This window comes from Neopelma chrysocephalum, unplaced genomic scaffold (assembly GCF_003984885.1).
Source record: "Neopelma chrysocephalum unplaced genomic scaffold, ASM398488v2 Primary Assembly neopelma1_155, whole genome shotgun sequence".
NCBI classification, from domain to species: Eukaryota; Metazoa; Chordata; class Aves; order Passeriformes; family Pipridae; genus Neopelma; species Neopelma chrysocephalum.
In genome coordinates, this window is record NW_020897817.1 from 93854 (window position 1) to 109411 (window position 15558).

General features: G+C 46.9%; 2 protein-coding genes across 2 annotated transcripts in view; both read left to right on the forward strand.

Moving 5' to 3' along the window:
* MTF1 (metal regulatory transcription factor 1) overlaps positions 1-14822 on the forward strand; it is a 16510-nt gene extending 1688 nt beyond the window's left edge. Inside the window, exons 3-11 of the mRNA XM_027701243.1 lie at positions 3589-3827; positions 4559-4690; positions 5224-5297; positions 5825-5958; positions 6507-6584; positions 7240-7342; positions 7887-8440; positions 9259-9325; positions 9422-14822. Of these exons, the coding sequence (XP_027557044.1) occupies positions 3589-3827; positions 4559-4690; positions 5224-5297; positions 5825-5958; positions 6507-6584; positions 7240-7342; positions 7887-8440; positions 9259-9325; positions 9422-9816 (1776 nt within the window). The 3' untranslated portion in view covers positions 9817-14822. The remainder of the gene's footprint in view (positions 1-3588; positions 3828-4558; positions 4691-5223; positions 5298-5824; positions 5959-6506; positions 6585-7239; positions 7343-7886; positions 8441-9258; positions 9326-9421) is intronic.
* Positions 14823-15289: 467 nt separating this feature from the next.
* The window catches only part of YRDC (yrdC N6-threonylcarbamoyltransferase domain containing), a 2493-nt gene continuing 2224 nt past the window's right edge, over positions 15290-15558 (forward strand). Inside the window, exon 1 of the mRNA XM_027701310.1 lies at positions 15290-15459. Coding sequence (XP_027557111.1) covers positions 15290-15459 — 170 coding nt within the window. The remainder of the gene's footprint in view (positions 15460-15558) is intronic.

Consider the following 15558-nt stretch of genomic DNA (forward strand, 5'->3'; position numbering starts at 1 on the left):
GCTGTGCCCCCTGAGCCCTGGCTGTGCCCCCTGAGCCCTGGCTGTGCTCCTGAGCCCTGGCTGTGCCCACTGAGTGATTCCCATCAGCCTGGAGCCGCCCTTACCGTGGTGAGGAAATGGGGCTGGCCGGGCTCAGCTCTGCAGCTGGGGAACTTGTGGGCTGAGGCATGTTCACCAAGCCCATTTGAGTCTCCTTTTGTCAGTTATCCATGTCAGCAGCTGCTGCAGCTGCTCGAGTGTTTCACTTTCTCTGTCTGTCATGTCGGTACTTTCTCTCCTCTCTGTGGGACCCAGAGCAGGGGGTGGCAGCTAAACAGGGTCAATGGCTGTGTGTGCAATTAAATTGACTTTATTTTTTCACCCTTCCTTTTTAAAGAAGGCTTGTAAGACCTGGAATTTCCTGGCGAAATCCTTTATCTGAATTTATTTTCCATTTCTGGAATTAATTTCCCAGAGCAGGGGACATTGACACCATAACGTGAGGCAGTGGCAGTGAGCCCTGAGCATGTGTGTCACTTACATCTTATGAAAGGCCTTTTTGACCTGCTGTTTCAAAGGCCTGATAAGTTGTCTGGAGATGGGGAAGGGAAAGCTCTAAACCCTCTGAACATCTGGCTCATCTTTGAAAGGCAGCAGCGCAGTTCTTTTGTATTTCCAAAACATCTGCAGCAGTTCTAACACTTGAGATAACTATTTTAAAGTCTTAAACTTTCATGTCAGTCTTAGACGTTTATGAAGCCAAAGGATGTTTTTCACTTTAGTTACTTTTAACTTCTTTTTGTTTTATTGTACATCTCTCACTGTGATTCTGTTGCTAAGAACAGAAGCAATTACAGTTTTGTATTTCAAATTCATTAATTCTTTTTCAATGACGACACAGAAAAATCAGCCATTTAGGGGGAATGTTGTAAGCTTGGGAGGAGTTAAAGGCTGAGCAGTTAATGTAGACTTTGGTCAAGGGTGTCAGGTTCCCCTAGTCCTTTTGGGTATTGCACAAGTTCCTGTTTCTGGGGTAAATGCTGGATTGTGGCTCTTCAGCGTCCCCTGTGCCCCTGGCAGAGGCAGCAGCTCACTGTCCCTGGCCAAAAGCCACAGCCTTTGGCCTTGAAGCACCTGGTCCCTGTCTTGCTGTCCGGGGCTTGGCCTGTGCTGCCTTGTTTGTTTGCTGTTGTGCCTGGGTGCTGAGACAGCCTGGAGCTCTTGCTGCTGCACCTGTGAGGCTCTCAAACCAGTCTCTGATGATTTTGGATGTATAATAAGTGCTTATTTGATGTGCTGCTGTGAAAAGAGAATTAAATGCTTCACGTGCTTCACAGGAAGGTTTGTTTTGCTCAGAATGTGGTGGTGCTGTTGCTGCTGCCTGTGCTGTGCTCGGGGGGGTTTGTGAAATGAAGGTTTGGCCCTTGAGGGAGGGGGAGCACTGCAAGGCCTTTGTCAGAGTTCAGGCCATGAAACTGTCTTCCTGTACATATGGGCAGTGACAGCTGGGAACCAAACCCTTAATCTGTAACTAATATTCCTCATTTCCTTCTAGACCTAACTGTAAACACCTAGAAAGCTTAATAGACCCCTCCTTTGATTTTCTGTTCCTGCCTTTGTTAGATTCCTTGTGTACCATGGCAAGTACTGTGGACGATGTCCTGTAAAGTGTTAATTTCCAGCTGCCTTAAAGTTTTAACAGGGAACATTTCCATCAGTACTGCTACAGAAATTGTACTGGATCTGGTGATCCCTGGGGAGGATAATGTACCCCTCCTCATCCAATACCACGTGCTTTCTGACCTTGGTGTGTTACTGGTCTGGGCTCCCGTGTTGTGGCTGACTCAGCACAACCAAACTTCCTAATTGTCTTGTAACTGTGCTGTAAGTGCTTGGGCATTTATGGGTAACTTCTTCCTGATTTAAACTACAAATTAAGGCCCAGTTGCTTTACAATGAAATTGTTGTTTCCTTCTCTGTGTGGTGCACCTAAGGGTGCTGAGTGACCAGATAAAAACACGAAGGAATGAATTCCCCACTTCCCCTGGCAGGCAGGAGCTCAGCCATGCCCAGGACAGCAGGGCTCTGGCATGCCTAACAGAGACTCAGGAGCACAAAATGTCCCCCCTTCCCTCTCCTTCCCCAGCTCCATGTACTGAGCATGACATCACGTGCTCTGGGATATTCCTGGAACAGTTGGGGTCAGCTGTCCTGGCTGTGTCCCCTCCTCACTCCCTGTGCACCCCTAGCCCCTTGCTGGCAGGGCAGAATGAGAAGCACTAAAAAAAATAAATCCATCTCTATGTTATCAACCCTGTGTTCAGCACAAATCCAGAACGTGCCCCATACTGTGAAGAAAATTAACTCCACCCCAGCCAAACGCAGCACATTACAGCATTTCCGTGCCTTGTGTAATGGTCCTTTGTGTGTCCCACCTGCTTTAACATTCTCCAGATATGAAGGGTTTATTGAGGGAAGGTTAAGGTGGATACCAGCCTGTTGTAGGAGCAACAAGAGACCACAGACTGAGATACGTGAGATTGCTCAGCTTTTGTAGAGTTTTCTTAAAGGGGTCCTGCCAGCAGTTTTGTCCCCTACAAAACCAGTCGGAAGTAACTGGGAAACTATTCCTCTTTATTTTTGGAGAGTTGTCGAGAACCCAAATTATGCCTAGTGTGACTTAAGTCCTTTCTTGGGCTCCTCAATCACTTTTAGATGCTGAGGTTTCTGAATGAAATGAAAGCCGTTGGTCTGATAGTCAATGGTGAGGATAAATTTCTTCAGGCAGATCAGGTGACCTATTCCTTCCGCTTCACAGGAGAGGATGAGGTTTCATTAGGTGTTACCACTTGCACACTGGAAGCTCCTACATGGTCCCTTGTGCCTGTTGCAGAAGGGGGGAAGGTACCAAATCTAGTTCGATATGAAACTGTCCTGGGAATCTCGATGGCTGGCTGGGAAATCTGTGACACCAGTCTTTGGGTGAAAAGCACCTGGTTTGATCTGGTACTCTTCAGGCACTCGCTGTTTCAGTGACCAGAGAAAGGAAGAGCATAGCTCAATGAGGTCTGGTTTTGGAATAAATTGAAGTAATAAATGGACTGGTGGTTAGACCACAAGAGATGGTGAAAACTGTGTTTCTCATTCAAGGTGCTGATGGGAATCCAGCACACAGGGCAGTGGTTTTGAGGGTTGTGACAGTGCATTTTCCCTTGTCTCCATTCTCCACAAATAAGTAGCTCTGCTAGGAACACCTGAGAGAAATTGCAGGGGCCAGAGGGGGTAGTGGGCAGGTTTGATAGCCCCTGAATGTCCTCTCCAACTATTTTATCAGATTTTTAGCTAGAAACCTTTTGAATTCTATTTTTCCTTTTTCCCTTCTGTTAGATTCCTCTTCTGCAGGGCCAACTGCTTTCCTGTGTGCCACTCCTTCCTCACGGAGTGCAGCAGAAACGTTGTTATCTGGGAATTAAACAGCAATAAATCTTTTTTCCTGGGCTTTGGGGTCAAAATCTGTTGCGTTGTCTTTGATGTCTGAGTGCAGTTCTACCCTCTCTGGGTTCGAGAAATGGTTAAAAATTATTAAGCAATGCAGGGTTTTGTCCTCAGGTGAAGCGCTACCAGTGCACCTTTGAGGGCTGTCCCCGCACCTACAGCACCGCCGGCAACCTGCGCACGCACCAGAAAACCCACCGCGGGGAGTACACCTTCGTGTGCAACCAGGAGGGCTGTGGCAAGGCCTTCCTCACCTCCTACAGCCTCAAGATCCACGTGCGAGTGCACACCAAGGAGAAGCCATTTGAGTGTGACGTGCAGGGCTGTGAGAAGGCGTTCAACACACTGTACAGGTGAGAGGGTGTTCAGCACTGTACAGAGGAGGGGGTGTTCAACATGGTACAGGTGAGAGGGTGTTCAACATGGTACAGGTGAGAGGGTGTTCAGCACTGCACAGAGGAGGGGGTGTTCAACATGATACAGAGGAGGGGGTGTTCAACATGATACAGAGGAGGGGGTGTTCAGCATGGTACAGGTGAGAGGGTGTTCAACATGGTACAGAGGAGGGGGTGTTCAGCACTGAATAGGTGAGGGGGTGTTCAGCACTGTACAGAGGAGGGGTGTTCAACATGGTACAGGTGAGGGGGTTCAGCACACGGTGCAGGTGGGAAGGCTCTGTCGAGTTCTCTCGTAGGTGTGACTGTTGCTGTTCTGCAAGTTGCATCTACTTTGTGTTTGTGTCTAAATACAATTGTTTTGCTTCTTCCAGGTACAGGTATGAATATAAACCCTTCAAATATGGCAATGTTGTCCCAAGAGTAGGATGGCAGAACTGTGGTGGCATGCTTAGCTTCTTTATATTCCAATAGCATTGAAGATGGTGCATGAACACAAGGGATTCTCAGCCTTGCTGGAGGACTTTGGAACTGATAGCAGTCACTTTCATGAGCTTGTTACCTTCCGCTCAGGATATGTTAAGCCTTTGATCCTGTCCTGTACATTTGAAGGAATGGCTTGCTTGCCTCAGGCCAGGGCTGTCTCATCCTAGCAGTCCTAAGAGGGATTTTTTTGGCATGTTTTTTAGGTTGAAAGCACATCAAAGGCTTCACACAGGGAAAACATTTAACTGTGAATCAGAAGGCTGCAGCAAATACTTCACAACGCACAGTGACCTGAGGAAGCACATTCGAACACACACAGGAGAAAAGCCATTTCGGTGAGTTGCTGGGGAGCAATTCGGGCATCTTTGGGGCTCAGGTAATGGGGCACCTGTGCCAAAAGGCAGCTGATACTGCTCTGAATGGAAAGGTGTTCTCATGAGACATGAGTGAGGGTGGCTGGCTGGCATTGGAGCATGTTTGTTCTTGAGCTCCCACAGCTGCCTGTGGGTGCAGAGACTGTCCTAAGAGATGAGAATAGTCGAGGTATTTTTTTAAACGTAGAATATTGTGTGCCACAATGAGCATCTTTTGAAACACATTGCTGCTCTCTGCTGTGATGCAATGTGTGTGTATTCCCTGAGGAGGCCTCCCAAATGCTGACTTCATGCTTGGATTTTAAATTCCTGCTCAGAGCCCTGCTATGGTCTGTGTGGCATGCACAGCAGCTGCTGGGAGGTACTTGGTTGCTAACACAACTTAGCTTTGGGCCTGCTTTTCAGAGTCCTGGGACTATGCAAAACATGATCTAAGGTTGTAGCTAATGCATCAAAGCAGGCTGATGCTGACTCTCCTGTGATGCCTCATTCAGGTGTGAGCATGATGGCTGTGGGAAGGCTTTTGCTGCAAGCCACCACCTCAAAACACATGTTAGGACACATACTGGTAAGTCCTAAGGGTTTTATTTATTTTCTTTAATTGAGCTCATTCAGTTTATACTGACACTGTGAATCCTAATATGAATTTGTAGTTACATATAATATGGGGATGACACCAAGTGAGTGACTCAGGTGACATGGGTAAGGGAGGGAATGGCATCCAGGGGGACCTTTGCAGGCTGGAGGAGTGTACCCATGTGAACCTCACGAGTTTAAGAAGGCCAAGTGCAAACTCCTGCACCTGCATCAGGCCAATCCCAATATTCAGTTTATGCAGTTATATTTATGCTTGGCAGGTCTTGAGTTTAATGAACGTGTTTCACAAACGTGTCAGTAATGATGCATAACAAACATTGTGTTGTGTGTCAGTTCTCAGGGTGAAATGGAAGCCTTCACCTCCAGAAATGCTGAATGCATGAAGGCACATTAAACATCCTGTTTGTGTGAAATATGATTGCTCTCCTGGGTGCTTTAAAAGTGTGTGTCTGATAGGATGTTTGTAAGTCTGTTAAATGTGTTTTGTGCTACCTGTAGGGGAGAAACCCTTCTTCTGTCCCAGCAATGGTTGTGAGAAGACTTTCAGTACCCAGTACAGTCTCAAGAGTCACATGAAAGGTCATGAGAAGGGACATACCTATAATGCGCTTCCCAATAACAACGTGTCTGAGGTTAGTAGCACTTTTGCCTAGTGCTTCTCTGGTAGGTGGATATAAACCATATCTTGGGGAAGACATCATTTGGTCTGTAGCTTGTTCCAAAGTTATGACATTTAAGGCTGGGGTTTTCAAAGGAATTGTAAGTACTCACTTTGCCATGTGTGCCCGTGGGCAGCTGTATCCATCAGCCTGCTCTCCTTGTGTGTGCTTTGGTTGGAATCAGTACTGTGGGATGAGCGTGTGAAGCAGAACAGATACTAACTGTGAAGGTTTAGTTTTTTTATTTTCTATAGGCTGATTTGTTTCTGTGTTAATTTAAAATTCTAGGTTATATGACTTTTTGGAAGTAATGTGACAGAGATGTTAAGAATCCTTGATAGCTACTAAATATCCTTTGTTTAGAAATCTTGCTCCTTTGGTTTTAGAACTGAGTCATGGTTTCCCATATAGGTAAAAAAATTCTACGTGGCAGAGTTGTATGGACTCTAAGAAGTAATTTAGAATGTTTCTGACATTATTCTTTTAATATATCATTCAAATTGTTTTTTTCTTTTTTACAGGATACAAGCCACTCACTTTGTCTGAGTGATTTAAGCCTCATCTCAACAGATTCAGAATTGCGGGAGAACTCTAATCCGGTGAGTTACTGTCCTGGAGTTGCCTCATCCTCATTTGAGTTTTGCTTTTTTCCTCCAGAATGTGCAGTGCTTAGTTCAACCTGCTGTTGGAGGCTCTGCACCTGATTTTACCATAATGTTCTTGCTTCTTGATAACTGTTCACGGGGCTTAAGTTTTACATAGGGGAAAATTAAACGTGTGTCATTTTGTGGGAGCAGGTGCAGCTCTTGTGTATGTACTGTTCCTCGAGCAGTGTGGGGGACTAGAACTGCACAGTCCAGGATGCAATCTAAGTTGAGCTACTTTTTTCCTGCTCCAGAAAAGGTTCCTCAAGCAGCCAAGAACAAATTAATGTCTGTTTCTAACCGAGTACTACGAGAAATAAGGGTTAAACTAAGTGTGGATGCAGAGGAATATATTTTACTTCTGAAGGAGTCAATTTATTTTTGTAAAGATTTATTCATTAAGTTGGTAAATTTGATTATGGGTAATAAAAACCAGATGTCATTTTACAGCAGGTAAGTAAAATATGTTGCCTTACCTGAAGGTGACTGGTTCATTGGAGAAGTGTTTCTGACATGCACACACTGCTTGACTGGGGTTTTTGCAGAGTTTATGGGAGACCTGAGATATAACATGGTCTGATGTCTTCCTCTCTTGTGTTCTATTTGGCAGACACATGGACAGGACCTCAGCACAATCTCACCAGCAAGCATCTTTGAGTCTATGTTTCAGAGCCCAGACCACACTGCAAATCAGGATGACTCTCAGCAGACAGGTACCAGTTGTGTCTGCACTGCTGTAAATTTTTGACAGCTCTGCGTGCATGTACTAAATTCAGCATTTCAGACTGAAGCTTAGTGAAACTCTAAGAAGCAAAAAGAACTTTAACTTCAGTATTGAAATTTGTTAGTGTTGGGTGCACAGTGTGCACAGACCACGTGGCACTCAGTGACAGGGGAGGTGACCAGCATGTTGTCCTGCAGTGCTGGCATTGGAGCTCTCAAACTGCCACACCACCTGTTTTCAAGGTTCTCTCTTGATGTCGCTTCACAGCCAGGCTGATACAGAGCTTCTCAGAGAGAGCTGATGAGGCTGTCAGGCTGTGTGTGGGGCTCACTGGTACCAGCTGCTTGAACTGACACAGACTGGCAGCTTTCACTGTCTAGGGTTGCTTTTGAGCACTAGTCTGAAGATGGGAACATGGTAATGCATTATTTGGCAAAAATCCATCAATTAGCTGATAAGTTCATTGAAAAAACTGTTTCTTCAGACCTTATGAGAACTGATGTGTTTGTATTTTTCCTGTTTCTCCTTGGCAGCTGCCTTGATTGAAGGGTTTAACGGCGACACGGACTCGGTGGCTGCGGTCCCGCCCCCGGCAGGAGACGCGGCGTCCTTGTCCCTCCCCCTGGTCCTGCAGCTCGGCCTCTCCGAGCCCGCACAGTCAGCACTGCAAGCCTCAGCAGCACCTGCTGCCCCCTCCTCCATAGCACCCAGCTCACAGCCTGCTTTTGGGAATCCTGCAACTGTTTTACAATCCCCAGAAGTGCCTGTTCCTCACAGCACACAGTTTGCAGCCAGTCACCAAGACTTCCTGCAGCACACCCAGCCGCCGCCGCAGCCCATCGTGCAGGGACTGTCAGTGGTTGCTGGGGCTCCTGCCCCCACAGCCCCGAGTGCCGCTGAGCCCCTGCCAGCTGTGGTTCAGACTGTGCCTGTGGGTGCCAACCCCGTTCTGACCAGTAACCCCACTATAACCATTACTCCTTCTCCGAGCACCGCCATTCTGCAGTCCAGCATTGTCATGGGAGAGCAGAACTTACAATGGATCCTGAATGGTGCCACTGGTTCCCCACAAAGCCAAGAACAAATGGTCAGTACATCCAGCACGGCTTTGGAACAGCTGGAACCATCCCTCCTAGAGCCCTTGCTTTTGAAAAGGGAGGAGGTCAAACCTGTAACTCTAAGATAAACCCCAGGATGCAGTGTTGTGTAATGCTTGTCATGTTAACATGTAGAAACATGTCACCAGTGCAGCCCTTGGAACAGACAGAGAAACAAATAGAGCACAGAGAAACCCAGGGTGCAGAAAAATCTTTCTTGCTTCTTTCCCCCAGTGTTGGGCTTCTGCTGGCAGGTATCAGCTTAGTTTATCCAGGACAGGGCACCACCCAACCTGAGGACGTATAGGGGGCCTAATCAGTTACTTTTGACACATAAAAATGCAAAAGACTCTGTAAAGGTTGTCTTTAGGCATTTTGTAATCTCTGTCTTTGCCTAATTTACCCTGATAAAGATAATGAAAATGTTTTTTTTGAAAAGAGAATGTTTCTGGTTCTCCAGTAAATCTGGATAGCTGAGACCTCAAGGGTTTTGTCTTTGACAATCTGGTGTCACTTCAGGCTCTCAGGTGCAGGTGCACTCGAGTGGCTGCAGGTACAGCAGCCTTTAAGAATTCAGTCAGTCAGTTGTCAAAACCCACAAGCTGTGTTAGCAAGCACATAGGGCAGGGGATGTTACTGCCCAACTTTAGGATCACTGAAACAGTACTTTGGGATAGCCAGAACCTAGCCCAGTTCTCCTGTGTGTTCTCTTTGGAATATGTGTATAGCTGTTCAGAATTTGATCAATAGAAATTTGATTGGAGTCGATTCACGGATTTTTCTTGTTTTTCTTTTTTTTCCCTTAAAGCCACAAGTTCCAAAAGTAGTAGAAAAGGTGTTTTTTACCACTGCATTACCAGTAGCTGGCAACACAGGTAAGCACGACACTGAGGTAATTTAACAAAGCTGCTTTGTCTCCCTGCTGTGAAAGTTTGTAGTTCCATCGTGTTTTGTCTTTGTTTCACCTTCAGGAAACCCTGTTCAGCAGATTGGTCTCAGCGTTCCTGTCATTATTATAAAGCAGGAGGAGGCCTGCCAGTGCCAGTGTGCCTGCCGAGACTCTGCCAAGGACAAAGCCACTGCCACTGTTAAGAAGGAATGTTCCTCACCTGATTCAAAAGCTTTGGAGCAGCCAGCACCCCAGCTGCAGCCTCAGACCTTTCCTTCCTCCTCCGCTCCTCCTTCCTGTGGGCAGAGCAGTCAGATAGTTAACCCTTCAGACTCCCAGACTGAAACATTAAGTGCCATGGATGTATCAGACTTCCTGTCCCTCCAAAGCCCTGAAACCCCGTCTAATATAATTCCAATTGAAGCACTACTACAGGGTGAGGAAGAAATTGGTTTGAATAGCAGCTTCTCTAAATGAAGATGTTCCAGATTTTCCTTTGCACCTGGAGGATAAAACCCTTCTCCTTAGAAGCAGAAACTGAAGGATTGATTCTTATTCCTTCCTCGTTGGAAGTTTTGTGGCTTATTTCTGCTTCACAGGTGGCATCTTAGTCACATCCCAGGTACATCCACCTTCGAGATTCTATCTAAGAAAAAAAAGGTAAAAAAAAGAAAAAGAAAGAAAAATCTAAGTTATATATGAACTATTTTGGCTGCACTGTCTGTCACTTTTGCTTGTCATATGTGAACACAGAAGATTACTCGTGTGCAAAAACATTTTAAAAAGGAAAAGGGGGGTTAGTTTGTCTCCAATTGCACATCACTTATGTTTGGGATTAAGGTACTGGCAGCAAGTGGGTCTTTGTTACAACCTCTTGGGTCTATAATTTTCTCCTGTCTCTCATGTCTGTACTAACCATGCACTAAAGGGGAGCCCAGGAAAGGAGGCTGCTGGGGGAGGAAATGGCATTGCTGTGGGAGAGGATTTATCTGCAATGTGATTGGAATGCAATTGTCACATCCCTGATGGGGAGCTGGTGCCTGGGTTTGCTGTACTAATGCTGTTACTAAAGCCTGCAGGAACTTTGGGGGAGTTTGTTTTGGCAGGGCACAAGTACCTTGTTCCTCTGTTAGATCTGTTCAGTTAATCCCTGAGGACTCAAGTGTGTTCAGACACCGTCACACGGCAGCGCGGTCGGAGCTGCTGCTGCCTCCGGCTCCAGAGTCTGTTTTCTGTGCCTGTCTCCGAAGGGTGCAGTGAGTCCCAGGTGTGGTCAGGTTGGTGCCTGCTGCTCTTTTGATTTCTTTGGCTCTGTTCAGCAACAAGTCATCATCCTAACCCCGGGACTGTTGAATCAGAAGCACGGTGCCTTTGCTGGTTACTCTCATATTTTGTGAAGAACAACTCTAGGAAAATTTTCAGAAAGATTCAACATAAATTAATTTTTAATTCAGTGAGTCTGTCCTCCAGCTGTCCATAAATGCTTCCTTTTTTTCTGGTGAGCTATATAATTTCTGCCTGACTCTGTCTCCAGCCTACTGCAATGCCAGCTTTTTCTGCAACGGGGCTATTTCTTGACTAAAAGATGTTACGCAACAGAGTAGTTTTTCATATCAAACTGAGAGTCTATATTCTAACCTACTCAGGGTAAATCAAATCCAAACCCCCCCTTCCACCAAAAAGCCTGTAATGTTGCAATAAATGCAGTCTCATTCTAAATGGTTTATTTATGCTGCATTATTTTAAAAGATGTAATTTTATAGTGTTTCATCCATCTTTCTGGCTTTGGCTGTCAGTCTTCTTGTGTTAAAGGAAAGAATATTAAATAGTTTTTATTCAGTTTACAGTGTTGTTGTTAGTGAGATACAAAGATAATGACTGTAAGCCAATTAGTGGGGAGTGTCCCTGCACTCAACTTAGGAATGCAAACTGTAGTGAATAGAGATGTTTCACTCTTTGTATTTGATCAGAGCTGCTCTCTGTACCTGTGTGGGAGAACCCTGTGAGTGCTGCTGGGTGATCAGCAGGTGTTTAACTCCTCTGTGTAGCCTGAGGGGACACCACTGTGGCTTCAGCGACCTCACGGTGCCATTCCCTTGGGAATGTGCTGCCCCGGCATGGGTGGAAAGGGGCTGAAGGGACAACTTGCTTCCAGTGCAGTGCAGAAGGGTGAAGCTGTGTCCCGTGAGGGTGAGCAGCTGTGCCAGGGGTGCTTCGTGGCCAGGATGTGCCATGTGGCTGTGCCAGGGCAGAGCTCGGTGTTGGCAATCGCAGGGACAAACTCGGGGCACCAGACACACTGGTGGTGTTTCCTCTGGAGGTGTGGCAGTGCTCTGCAGGGCTCTCACTCTGGGTCCTGCAGCAACAAGGGTTTTATCCATGAAACACAGGTTAACAAAGCATTTTATGTTTTGTTCCTATAATGGCAATCCCTGGAGGGCAGCAAGGCGTAGGCCCCTTTGCTTTTCTCCTTTGTTTTGTGCTGCAGTTGGGTTGCAGGTAGCAAGAACTGCTTTGAACACAAAAAAAAATAGTCCCAGGCCTGCATGGCCGGGACTTTCCTCGCAGGGATGAGTCTCCTGCCAGCTCTCGTGCACAGAGCTCCACTTGGGAGGGGGGTGAGGAGCGCCTGAAGCTGTGTAGGGTCCCCTGGTGCCCCTCACCGTGGCCTCATGCCTTTCCTTTGGCACAGTGCAGCAGTGGTGTTCGAGGGTGAGTGGGTGTGGGATGAGTGTGCCTGTGGGAGACTGCTGATGCAGGAGTGTGGAGATTCCCCTGGAGTTGTGGGGTTTTCTCTGATGGGGACAAGTGTCCCAGATGTGGCCTGCACTGTGACAGCTGGCAGATTTAGCAACCTCTTCTGAGCCTTTGCAGCCTTCAGGGTGGTGTTTTTACTTTTGCTACTTGTGACTTAGTCCACCTGAAACACTCTTGGTTGGACTAGAGAGCATCTTCAGAAACTCTTTTGTGACAGAAATGAGTAGAAGAAACTACCAAAGTCTCTGAACTGGGAAACTCAGTGTGGAGCTGCAGTGATGGGCAGCAGTGTCTGGGGTCAGTGTCTGCTGTTTGTCTTCACAGCTACTGTTTTCTTTCAGTATGTTCCAGGAAAAGCACTGTGTCCTGCTGACTCTTTGGTGCATTGGGTTTGCCACTGCCCTCTTTTACGTGCATCAGGCAGGCTGTAATTCAGGTGGAACTGGTTAGAGACTGTACTGAGGCAGGAGCGTGTGATTCTGTGAGTGCACGGGCTGTGCACCCGCCCAGCCGTGTTGTACAGGTGTGTGCTTTTGTTGTTTCTCATTGATCTGCTTTCCAGAGTGTTGGTGTGGCGTGTCTGAGATGTTTTCACATTTGCATTATCCCCAGCACTGTGTGATCAGACGTTGTGCTCCGGGGCATTGGTGTTGTGCTGGGACGGGAGGAGATCCAAGGGCAGCTGCAGCAAAGCCCTGAGATTCCACAAGGCCAGAAAATTTCATGTCTTCCCCTTTCTGCCCCAGCATGTAGCATATTCACAATAACATGGTTAATAAAGGGGAAAGTTTCTGCCCTTGCAGATCTGGTGAGATGTTGGATTCCAAGAAAGGGGCACGCCCCATTAATAAGCCAGAGCCTCCCAGAACAGCGTGCCCACCTCTGCAAAATCTGCATGAACCCCTTCAATTATCAGTCAGAGAGCAAAACTGCACTGCTCTGGGTCACCTGTGTTAAAGGTTTTTGCTGGTTTGTGCTAGTGGGGATTTACTTGGTCACACAATTTCTAGGTGGGTGCAGAAGCTTAAACATGTAGAGGGGGTCAAGTTACCAGCGTTGGTAGCTCTGATCGCCAAGCAGGAACTTGGGTGAGCAGACTTGGCGTGCAGCTGAAAGCTGGAGAAGTTGCTTTTCATGCTTATAGGTGGTGGAGAGATGGAAAATCAGCACTGATTGAATGCTGGTACTGAATTACATTGAACAAAGTACGAGTTGGGCACTTGTGTAAGGCTGAGTGTGCCCAGGAAGACTAGTTCGCAGAACCTCATACTGGTATCTAAAATGCACTTTAGGTTATTTTATCTTTAACCCAATTGCTGCAATTTCTTTTGTATATACTTTCACAAAGTTTATTTTTGCTCTGAGTAAAAGTTAACAGGGGTGTGCAAAGATGAGCACTTAACTTGGTGCAATACCTGTAGCTAAAGATTCTTGTCCCATGTGGTCTGTGTGTGTCTGTCTGACAGAACAGGTGTGGTTGGTGCCGTGCTGCCCTTCCCCCATGCCCCAGACAAATTATGCATCGTTAGTAAACGTCCAATCTATGCAAATACCCCACTGAGAGCACTGTGCTTCATCAGCCTTTTCTCTCACGCTTTCTGGGGGCCGCTTGTCACTCCTGTTGGACACACTGTGTCCCTCGGTGTGTGTCCTTCCTCCCCTGTCCTGGGTTTGCCACCCACGTGGGAACACAAGTGACAAGCTGCTCTCAAACAGGCATGTTGCACCTTTGAAATTTGTCTTCAAGATGGTTTCTGATGTCCTGTTACTGCCTTATTTCCTGGGGGTGGCATGGCCACAGCCATCCACAACATTGTCCTTGACCTGCAGCAATGCTGGGAGCTGCTTCCGGCACTCCTGCTCCAGGATAACCCGGGCTGGGAGCCAGAGCCAGGACCAGCCCTCGGTGTGGAGCTGGGGGGGAAGCTGAGCTGAGGGTGGTTGTCCTTGAAGGTGACTGGGGATGAGCAGCTGTCCCTGGCTTGGTTCCTGAGTTGAGGCAGCCAGGGCAGTGGGGCAGAGCAGATGGGACCTGGTGTCACATTCTCCCCTCTGCTTCTGGCCGGGAGACACCGGGCAAGGCACGGAACCTCCCTGTGAAATGAGGACAGGGGAGTTGTCTCTGTGAAATGATTTGAGATCTGTGAGTGAAAACTTCTTGGCATGAGTGATCTGAGCTAGCTGGGCAGAACTGCTGGAGTCAGTTTGGACTGTAAGACAAAGAAGAAGAGCATGTCTTTAATAAACCCTATGAATTTCTGACTGCAGAGTTTTTAATTGTACACTACTTTTTCCGTAACATATTTTGGAAGCAATGTCAAGTTTTTATAAATGTTATCTGTAGTCGATACTCATGGACAGGGCTGAACTTTTAACTTTTTTGTGTCTTGTCTTGGGTTCTATCACATGTTCTAGAAGTTGGATTCTGTGTCTGCACTGAGAAATGCAAATTAAACTGGATATTTATGTAGTAGTGTACATAGTCTGAGTGTGTGTGTTCTTGGAACTAGGTGAAAACCCCACCCCGTGCTGTGGTGGTGTGCAAGCTGGCCAAAATTTGGTTCATTATGCAGTGTACACTTTCTCAAATAAATGCAGTTTCTACTTTTTCTGAAAATTTTGAGATTTTTTTTTCACATAACTTTTTTCAGCAGACTTGAGGGTGTGTTTGCAGTGCTGTAGTTGCAGTTGCTGGTGTTCCTGGTTTGTGACTCTTGTCCTCCCACTGCTCAGGCTGACCCTGCTTTGTTCTGCCTCCCCTGACCCAGTGCTGGCAAAACCCAGCCTGGTTCCACCCCGGGGCCTTGGAGGTGGCTGAACTAAACCCCAGTTTCTCAAGAATGTGTGTAATGTAATAAAGGAATTTATTTAACTCTGAAACATGGGAACAAACGTGCTTACATTGAGCAATGTGAAGATGTTAGTTACAGGTACAGTACTTCCAAAGGAAGAGCATCTCCAAAACCCAAAAAAGAGTAAATATGAATTTGTATTTTTTGAAGAATGTGAAATAATGGTGTTTGCTTAATTGCTCATTTTGTATGAAGTTAATATTGTACTTTGAAATATCTGCAAAGAAGTGGAAATTAACCTTTTTGGAATTGAAAGCAATATTAATACTAATGGAATCCTAATTAAATGCTTATTTAAATACTGTGTTATAATAGTTTTTCCTGAGAGTATTCTGTGGGAGATGAGTGAGTATCCTGCCCTGCTCCCTTTGGAAGACATCGGGTGGGCGTTGGGTCCCACCCCACCCCTCCAGCCCGGTCCCCGGAGCCGGTTCCTCCTCAGGTCGCGCTTCTCTGGCTCCAGGATGTCGCTGTCGGCAGGGCCCGAACAGCTGCCCCAGACCAGCCCCGGGTTTGTGTCTCTGCGGCCCCTCGAGCTCCGGCCGGCCCCGAGCGCGGCACACGGGGCGATACAGACCAGGGGCGATACAGACCAGGGGCGATACAGACC